The sequence below is a fragment of the Vicia villosa genome, linkage group LG6 (assembly GCF_029867415.1).
Source record: "Vicia villosa cultivar HV-30 ecotype Madison, WI linkage group LG6, Vvil1.0, whole genome shotgun sequence".
Lineage (NCBI taxonomy): Eukaryota > Viridiplantae > Streptophyta > Magnoliopsida > Fabales > Fabaceae > Vicia > Vicia villosa.
Genome location: NC_081185.1, coordinates 146,564,479 through 146,574,905, shown reverse-complemented (window position 1 = coordinate 146,574,905; position 10,427 = coordinate 146,564,479). Strand labels below are relative to the sequence as shown.

Here is a 10,427-nt window from a genome sequence, read left to right as displayed (position 1 = left end):
ATAAATTTCATGCACCGGTAGAAAGAGAGAAAGCTCTATCTCTCGCACATTATATCAATGCTTGGAATATACATTAGGTACAATTTAAGAGAGAAAAAGTAGATTATTATATGTATAACAAATTGGAACAAGTATGTAACTTGGCAATTCAAATTCAAATACAAAAAAGAACAGAACTGATGTAGTTTATCTATATCAGAGCATAAAGATTGTGCATTTTCCAAATAAACCAACTCCGCGATGATACTAGTACTGTCATTAATCTTAATTCTAATGAGAGCATTAGACTAGACTAGATGATAAGTAGAGATAGGTAAGAGTTCTTTTAGATAACATAATATAATTGATCCATATTGAGTGTGACCTTCATACGCCAGTATAGTCGACATAGTGGGATTATTATCCGAGTATGAGGAGTATACACCAACTATGAAAAGTACAAGCCAAGATAGACATAATTTCATGACAGTTCAATATCAATAGTGAAAAATGAAAGAAGATAGTTTAAAAAAATCAAATACAGATATCAAAATAAGCCATGTTCTTAGTTTTGTACATTTTACATATCGAATATCGAATTAACTTGGAAGTCAATGACAGGACATCCCTCTGCATGTATCCCTGGAGCTGCGGGGCATCGAGCCAAAGGGCAGTGATCTGCTTCAAGACCCCACCATGATGGACCAAATATACCATTTGATTGAAGCGCAAAGTAAAGTAATAAACCCATAAAAGCAACTCCAGCATCTAAACCTGCTGAAAGAATATAAGTATGTCTAGCCCACCAACCTTTGAACTTTCTATACACATAGAAATTGAAAAATATTCCAACAATTCCCCAACTAATATAATTCACCGATCTCACTGGGGGAATGCTAGACGCGCCTGCAATGATAATAGGAAAGTTAATAAGTTGAATCCACTTTTGGTTAGGAAATTTGCGAGAAAGAAGCCACACTGGAACAGGTGCAAGTAGACCAATAAGGAAAAACCAATTCATCCCAGGATAAATGCCGTCTTTAGTAAACATTCTCTTTGGCCCTACGACTCCCCATATGATGGAAGCATTGTAGAACACATCATCGCCAGGACATGTCCAAGGACTACCTTTCGGCAACAATGATTCATTGCATATGTTCTCGATAGATGTTAGAAGCCACCATGCTGTTCCAAAGTGAACAGATGATGCAACTACTGTGCCTACAAGCTGCACAACGAACATTGATTTTGGGGCAATTTTCATATAGTGGCCTAATTTGAAGTCACCAAGAAATGCAAGTGCTTGCACCATGCTGATATGGCCGTAGGTTTTGAAAGCTACGTTAGCTAGTGGCTTTCCTGGATAGATGAAACCGATAACTAACTCCGTGATCACATTGAGACCCGATCTTGTGTTTGTTGTTGCTTCAATGACACCAATTGGTAAAGTGAAAACTAATGCAATTGCCAGAGAAAGTAAGATTCCCCACCACGGAAGTTGAAGTTGCTTGCCAAAGCCTTCGCAAGCAACTAATGCCATCATAACCATTAGAATTAGAATGGAAACAAACCACCATTCAGGAACTTGTTCATAGTTTTTCTTCATAATTCTTGTATGGACGTCTCCGAGATGGTTTTTTAAGGAACTTGCTGTCCTTTTCCACATCTGGAGAATCATTTCTCCGTGGAAGAGAAAAACATGCGAAATTGTAGCCGTAAGAGTTGCAAAGCTCAATCCGTACTCGAATGCAAATATGATGCTAAGATAGATCTTGCTGTAATTGTTGTAACTGTCTATATCAATATCGAAAGTTTTGGTATTGAGGATCCGAGTAACATTGTAAGTTGCACCAGTAGAGTCAAATGTGTGAGAGCTAATGAGAGGAAATTTTTTAGCATCATACCAATTGTTCCAATAAGCAATTGGAATCAAAACATACAAATACAATAAAAATCCTGCCATTATGTTGATGATGGCAAAACCAGGAACAGCTAAAGGACTACCTAAGAAGCCAGCAACCGTGTTCCAGTCCAAGCCAAATGAACCAACGCCAAGTCCTTTCATACCCGATCCGATCTGTTGCGCAGTTATGGAATCTTTCCAAATCAAGCAAACAAAAGACAGAGTTGATATTGCTTGGAAAAAGTAGCCCGGGACAATGTAATATGCAAAGCTAGCAACAAAGATTACGAAAAAGAATTGCAGCCTAGAAGTTCCTCCTCTAGGCCTTTTTTCTTTTTCATGAAATGCCGTAAATAGGGACACTTGCACAAGGTTTTCAGGCCACCACATGTAAGGTGAATCAACAAGAAACCTTCTGAAAATTCCAGCCCATCCATACCCTAGCATTTGAGTCGATAGCGATAACATATATGCTGCTACTGGATTGATACTTCTGTGATAGAAAGCCTTAACAATTGTGATGATGTTAATTGCATAAACACCACTAGATCCTGAGCTAGCAAAGATAGTTATCAACGCGTGTTCCTTCAAAGAGAATGGCCCCGGATTCAATGAAAAGGACAAATCTGTGAAAGGGACTTGAATTGGTTTTGTAGGAAGTGTTGCAGCCATAAGCTTCCCAAGTGGGAGTGTAATAATCTGAGCTGAGACAGAAGTGATTTTCAAAGGGTTGGTTCTGTAGCCTAAAAATTGATTCACAAATGCAAGGAGCACACATGATGCTAATCCTAGAATCCATGTCCTGAAAGTGAGTGCTGGCTGAGAAGGGTCATCAGTGATTGGAACTGTAAGCCTCACTTGTTCAATGGGACTATCATTAATGCTATATTCATCTTTCTCTTCATCTTCTAATTCTATGACCCTATTTTGAGACCCTTCACCACTTGATATCTCAGATTTCTAATCCAAAAAACAAAGTAAAAGAAAAAGTTGAAAGTAACAAAACAACTTAACTAAGTATACCATAAACCATTATGATATACATGTATTTATGTCAATAAATATGTTCAAACGAGCGAATTCAAAGAAGCTTATGAATGCATTAGATTATTATAGTTGAAGAGTGAAAGTATGTACCTTTTCCAAATCAAGAAGAGGAGTGGTAACAGACATGCTATGCTCTGAAGAAAGAGGTGATGCATTCTTCTTCATTGCTGCTATAAAAATTAAATAAGGTTGCAAAATTTTAAATAGAAAGCTGTGTAGTATAGTATTGGATGGATATTTATGTTGAATTCAAGCTTAGTAGTAATAGAGTTGTGAAGTCAAGGTTAATACTGCATGAACCTGGACACAATTGGTGTATTAATTAGGAGCAAAACTAGCTTGTCTAAATTAATGTTGAATTTGAAAATATCAACTTGTGTTAGTCATTAGAGGGAAGTTATGTTGGTTTGCCAACATTTTGATTAGATGGGGTAGCTTACATTAGTACAATTATTACGTCCAGCTATATCTCGGATACTTTATGAGAGTTATGAGAGTGATATTTGAACACTCAATATTTAACACCGCATATGACATCGTACTCTCTCCATTCTATATTATAAACAAATTTTATTTTTTTAAAATTTATTGAATGATTAATGTATCTAGAATATATATATATATATATATATATATATATATATATATATATATATATATATATATATATATATATATATATATATATAGACTAAATACATTAATTATATAATGAATTTAAAAAATGAAATTTGTTTATAGTATAAAACGCAGGAAGTATATAAATCGTATGCAATGTCTCTACCTCTCTTATTTTTTCATTTCATACAGTTACACAAATTTCAGTAATATACTACTATACATTTTCATTTCATACACTTACACGGATTTCACTAATATACTACTATACCTAAAAATTACTTCCAAGTCCTTCTTTATTATTTCCCCCTTCTCTTGATAAGTGTTTTATTGGAGCAATAAACTTCTTAAAAAAATGATAAGTATTAATTTTGATGATAACACTAATATCAATTACTAAAATATTCCTATTAATTATAGTTAATAGAGTAGTTGAATAAACTGAAGGCTAATAAATAAGGGTATAATAGTTAATAAAAAGTTCAATGCGCGCAGGCCTTTCCCGCCCCCACTTTTTTGTGGGACAGGGCAAGATTTTAGACCGCACTGTCAAATATGTCCGCCCCATTTTTTAGTGGACTTTTGAGCGGGCCTAAATGGGGTGGGTATGCCCATTTGTTTAAATATATTATTTATGAATGAATCTAAAATATCAAAACTTTTGTGTCAAATTTTGACACTGAAATTTAAGTGTCAAAATATCATTTGTGATACTTTATTGTGTAAGATCAAAACCAATATGAAAAATCATCCTTCAACGCCATTGATATTTTCTTTTTGCACATCAAAAGTACATTACCATTCATTGATAAAAATTTGTGGCGACAAAATTGAAGAATTTGATTTTTTATTTTATTTTATAAGATAAGTAGATAAGAATTTGAATTTAGATATAATGGATTCTATGGTAAATATTAATCGGTAAATAGTAATATTTATACATATCTATTACATTAGTTCAAGACTTGTTAAGTAATCTCGTAATGTTTAGTTTATATCTATTTAAGTTTGTTTATTCTATTATTATAAATCACAACTTTAAAATATATTAAAATATTTTTTTATTGTATAGTTTATTCCCCTTTCGACATTCTATATATTGTAATTGTGGATGATTCTTATATTCTAGTTGATGTTGTGGAGACATTGATCTTCAATCTTTTAAATTGAAAGATGTGTTTCACATTTTGGTATATCGAACAAACTTATTTCTATTTATAAACCTATAGATGATGATAATAATTGTGCACTTATATTTTTTTATTCCCATTGTAATTTTCATGAACTTACAACAAAGAAGACAATTGGAGTTGCTAAGGAATATCGAGGGTTATATTATCTCTTTGATGTAGGAAATGATTAGAAGGTATTGTCTTTTACACTTCCATCATAATCAGAGTCATCTTTTGTCTCTCAAATATGATTTAGCACATGTTTTGGTCATCATTCCTTTTCATCCCTATTTTCAAAACAATTTATATAGTCTTTTAAATGTGATATTTTGTTAGTTTTTTAAACATAATCGGACTATTTTTCTTTCTAGTCTTACCTAAAGTGTTGAACTATTTGATTTTATTCTTTCTGATGTTTGGGGACCAATCCTTGTTTCTAACATTTCTGATGCAAAATTATTTGTTTCTTTTATGATGATTGTTTTCGAGTAACATGGATTGATGAATAATAAATCAGAAGTACCACAATTATTTATTCAATTTTATTATATGATACAAACACAATTTAGGAAAGGTAGTAAGATAATATGTTGTGACAATGGTAAAGAATTTGTCAATTATAATTTTTATAGTTTTACCAATAAACAAGAGATTATCTAGAATTTTACATGTGTCGGCACCCCACGACAAAATGGTGTCATAGAATTTTTTTCGTCCCTTACTTGAAGTCACTCGAGCTCTTCTCTTTCAAACATCTCTTCCAAAATCATATTGGGGAGAATCATTTTTTTACTGTTGATTATCTAATTAATAGTGTGTCATCTCGTATTATAGGTAATGTTAGTCATTTTCAATTTATGATCTCACTTTTCCCTTTTGCTTCTATGTTGCGTGGTCTCAAATCTCGAGTATTTGATTGTGTAGCTTTTTCCATGTCCATAAAAAACATCGAACTAAGTTAGGTTCACGTGCACTTAGATGTATCTTTGTGGGTTATCCCTCTAAAAGAATAGGGTAAAAATTGCAATTACAGTCGATATCAACTTTTATTTTAATGTTTTGTTAAATTTGATATGTGTAATTTAATTATCATTATTTGTAATTTATGTGTAATTTAGTAATTTTGCTTATCTCATTAAATTTGTACATTGAGCAACCCTCGCATTCAATAAATCAACATTGGACCTATATCAATGTATTTTTTTTAGCCTGAGAAAATTGACGAATTCAATGGATTGATTGTATCTTGAATCATAAGTTAGAAAGCTTAAAACAAAAAATTTTAAGCTTGATTCGAATCAAGTATACTGCCAATTCGAATCCAACATTAAGTTAAAATTAGAATTTTGCTACTAACTACTTGATTTGAATTAGAGATGTGCATGATTCGAATCATAGCAGTATTTGATCCGAATGACTTGCAATTTTAACTTGAAGCATGAGACTAAAATATTTTTCTAAAACAACAATTATTTGAATCATATTTTTGCTTGACTCAAATTATGAATACCAATTATGATTTAAATCAAAATGGCAACCTCCTAATTTTACTACCTTGATTCATGACATTCTTTCTTTTGATTCAAATTATAACCTTGTGATTTGACTCAAATCTTTTTGTTCTTTTCTTTACTTTTTTGTGTCTAACCTCTAGGACCTATATAAATTTCTTAAATGTAATTTTTCAAAGAGATCATCGTTATTGGCTAGCATTGTTGATTGTGTTAACTAACATGAGATGATATTCAAACAAAAAGAAGTCTCACTTCTTCCAGAGATATCTAGTGAGATCAAACACATATTTTTCAAGAAGCTTGAGAAAAACCAATGAGAATTTTTTCATTAACAAATACTCCTGGTCCTTGATTCAAACTTGTGAAAAGCTTCTCAGAAATTGATATTGTGATATTTAAGCTGTGTTATGTGAGATTTCTTAGATAAGGTGCATTAGGGAAGCCAATGTTTTTTTTTAAGTTTTGTTGTGTGTATCTGGAAAAAGAATTTGTTTTTTCTATGGTATTTGGTTGTGAATATCCAGTAAGAGAAGAGTTTCTCTATACTCCATAAAAGGTTTTGGGGGAACCGAGTAAAGGTTGTTACAGAACAAAGTTGGGAGTAGTCAAATCTTTCTTGTGTAATATTAGAATTTAGTTTGATGGGTGCATTTTGGTAAACCAATAAATCAGCAAGATGTCGTGACATGTTGATACGACATTGCAGCCTGTGTTATTTCTATTTCTAGAAGATCTGTTTCTACTATTCTAGAAGATTTGTTTTGTGGATCAAGCAGCACATTGGAGATTGGATTCTCAAAAAAATTGTTTCAAAGTGGAAGAGATAACATAATATCTGATTTGCTTGATTGGATGTTAAAACCTTCTGCCTTGCATTTGAAGATTTGATTAGATATGATTTGATTTGCAGAAGGTTATAGCCAGATTGAATATCCAAAAGAGTAGCACTGGCTTATACAAGGAGGAGTCTAAATCTAAGAAGATCACGAAGCTGTCAATAAGGATTATTATCTTTTATGGTTTCTTCTGTTCTTTGTATGTCACTCATGTATCTTGTTTGATGCATAGAGTTTGACTGATTGTTCATTTTGATTCACTCATGAGCTTTTAAGCAAGAGTGAAATCTGTTTTATTGGAAGTGTGTTCTTCTGTCAATTTTTATTGTTGACAATCACATGTGTGTGATTGTGGAAAGTGAGAAAGGATTCTCATATCTAGGAGTGTCCTCAGTAGAAATTTCATAAGGTAGTTATTAGGTGATAAGTTGTAAACTAGGGTTGTTTAGCTTTGAACTAATACTATCATATTAGATTTTCTTTCTGGCTTGGATGTCTCCAGATTAGGTGACGTTACATTGAATTAGGTTAACAATTCATTGTATCTTTTACCTTCTACTCTTTACTTATGCAAAACTTATTGGTTTGGTAAAAGTATTATGTTAACATATGATGTATTAACATGTGTCTTGACATTGTGTTTTTTTGGTGTTGGGACGTCAATCTTGATATCTATTTTAAGTGTCAGAATTTCATGTAAAACAGACACTCAAACAAGAAATTGGTAGGGCTGGGTAAAGGTCACAACAGAAGAAAGCTTGGAGCATGATTTTTGTATCTAGAAATATTGTTAGATCAAGATCATGATCAATGAAGATCTTGAAAGAATTGCAATTTGAGTATTCTACTTCAACATAAGGAATAGTCAATTTAGATATGTGTTGGCTAAAGAAGTTGGCTTGTATTCAAAAAATTTATTATCTATTGTACCAGCAATACTTGTATATTCGTATTATCACACCAATAAATTCACAATTTCATACCACATTGTCATAACAAACATAAAATTCAACAACAATTCAAAATTCATCATCAACAAATATAAATTGCTATAGCCACAACAATTACAATTCATTCCTAACAATCATGGTCACACATCAACAACAATCATAACATGGCATAAGACCAACCTAAGAGAGTAAGGACCCCTCACTACCCTCTCATAATTAGACATCCTTATAGAAATAGTTCCCCCCTTATCTTATAATTTTAAGCTCCAAGCTCTTCTACAATGGTGATCTTCTTCTTCTTCCTACCCTTGCCTCTTTCCCTAACTCTCTCTTTTCCAATTCTTTCACGTATATTCCTCACTCTCTGTTCTCTTCTCACCTTCTTATAAGTAGACCAACTAAATCTTTCATTTTAACTTATTTTTAAATCTTATTATTATTATTATTATTACTATAATATTAAATCAAACTAAAAAAATTAAATTATATATATATATATATATATATATATATAATTTTCTAAATCATATTATTAGGCCAACTTTCCAATAAAATAATAATAAAAGCAATATTATCTCTATATTATTATTACTATTGTTATTTTAAACAAAAATTAACTTATTTACTATTACTACAAAATTAATTTAATTAAATCTAATAGTAATATTATTAATCTCATTGTGTCCAACACCTCTTACTTCTCGTTAATTACTACCACGCCCCTCACTTAAAATTCTAATATTCTAGGGACACTACCCCATACCCAAGGCTCCCTTACTACCTCAACCATTCAAAACACATAGAATACAATTAAATTATTCTATAGAATTATATCATTCAAATGGTGGTGTTCTAAACAATTATTTGTTTGTTAATAGTTTGTTATGTTGTTCTTCAATTCTTTAGTTCCTTATATAGAGAAACATAACAGAGGCGTTGGAGAAGACTTATTGCACAAGTGAGTCTTTGAGAAACTTTTATCAAAGATGTTGAGTTGTTTCTTCAAATGGTTATTGTCTGGAAAAAACACTTTTGAAAATCCTTAGCTTCAAAAGGAATTATGTGTTCCATCTCTATTGTTTGTGTAAATCTTTTGCTTTGTTCTGCACGAGATCAAAAGAAGACAAAAATGACCTCTAAGTTCGATAGTGACCTCTTAGAGTCTTCTTGATCCTTGTGTTTAACCAGCTTCAAAGTCTGAGTCTTTAGAGTCTGGATCTTCAGACGTTGTCCTTCTTTAGAGTCTTATTCTTCAGAAGTTGATATCTGCTTCTGAGTCTGGCACTTCAGAGGTTAACTTTCTTTAGAGTCTGGTCTTTAGAAGTTGACCTCCTTTAGAGTCTGAGTCTTCAAATTTAGATGCTCAGGTTTTGTTTCTTCAGATTTAGATCTTTAAGCTTCTCTTCAATGTTCAAATTCAATATTATAACTTATCTTGTATCACAAATTTTAGTTTCTGGTCCTGCACACTTGAACATAAGTTAGTATACCTAATTGTTCTTTAAATACCTTGTAACCACCAAAACCTTCGGGATAAGATACAAACCAATTGTGTTTCAACAAGCGTTATTTGTTTGGTTTTGGGGTCCACTCTAAGTCTAACGGTATATTTCTCCATCAACACAAATATGTCAAATGTTTGATTTCTTTGACTGAACTTGAATTGATTAATCTAGTGGATACTTTAACACCCTAAACCTCACACATAATTATCAAATAATTTAATTAAATAAATACAAGCACTTAGAGTGTCACACACAACAAACATGGCCTGTTCCGTAACACGGGTTACCACAAAATAATTTAATGGCTAGATTTGCAATTAGGATGTTTACACGATATAAAACTTCTTCTAATCTGTACTTGGGATGTATACACGACATCCAGCTCATTTGATATCTTCGTAGCATAATCATAATCAAAACAATACAAAAATAAATTATATAACACTCATAGCATTTAGTCTCATATAATCCACTTCAACTTTTATATTGTAAACAAAAGGAGTTATATTATCCAACTCTCAACACTTTTAGATCTAAAAAAAAAAAACTCCCACAAAACAAAGCCAAGCAAATAAAAGCGAACATTTACAGCCTGATGTTACATGATAGGAGCAAGACCCTAATAATAAAATGAAAAACTAATAGAAGTCCCTCTAAGAGATATCTTCCACTTACTTCTGGAAATACTACTCTCGAGTATCTACACGATGCCTATGTAAAGGTAACATTCAAACACAAGGGTGAGATATCGCATTCAATAATAACATGCATGTACTGCAAGATAGGATATTAACACATACACTTTCCAAGGATAATCACATTCAACAAACACACACCACAGATAAAATGCATATAACTTATGTATGTAACGCAACATAATGCATATGCATGAGGTACCAATTC

At 32.0% G+C, this 10,427-nt stretch overlaps 1 protein-coding gene across 1 annotated transcript; it reads right to left on the bottom strand.

Moving 5' to 3' along the window:
• Nucleotides 1-445: 445 nt before the first annotated feature.
• Nucleotides 446-3,233, bottom strand: LOC131612662 (oligopeptide transporter 5-like). Its single transcript, XM_058884427.1, has 2 exons — nt 3,020-3,233; nt 446-2,842 (listed from the first exon to the last, which is right to left on the bottom strand). The coding sequence occupies exons 1-2, from the start codon at nt 3,092-3,094 to the stop codon at nt 560-562; spliced, it is 2,358 nt and encodes a 785-aa protein (XP_058740410.1). The 5' UTR covers nt 3,095-3,233; the 3' UTR covers nt 446-559.
• Between the last annotated feature and the right edge of the window lie 7,194 nt (nt 3,234-10,427).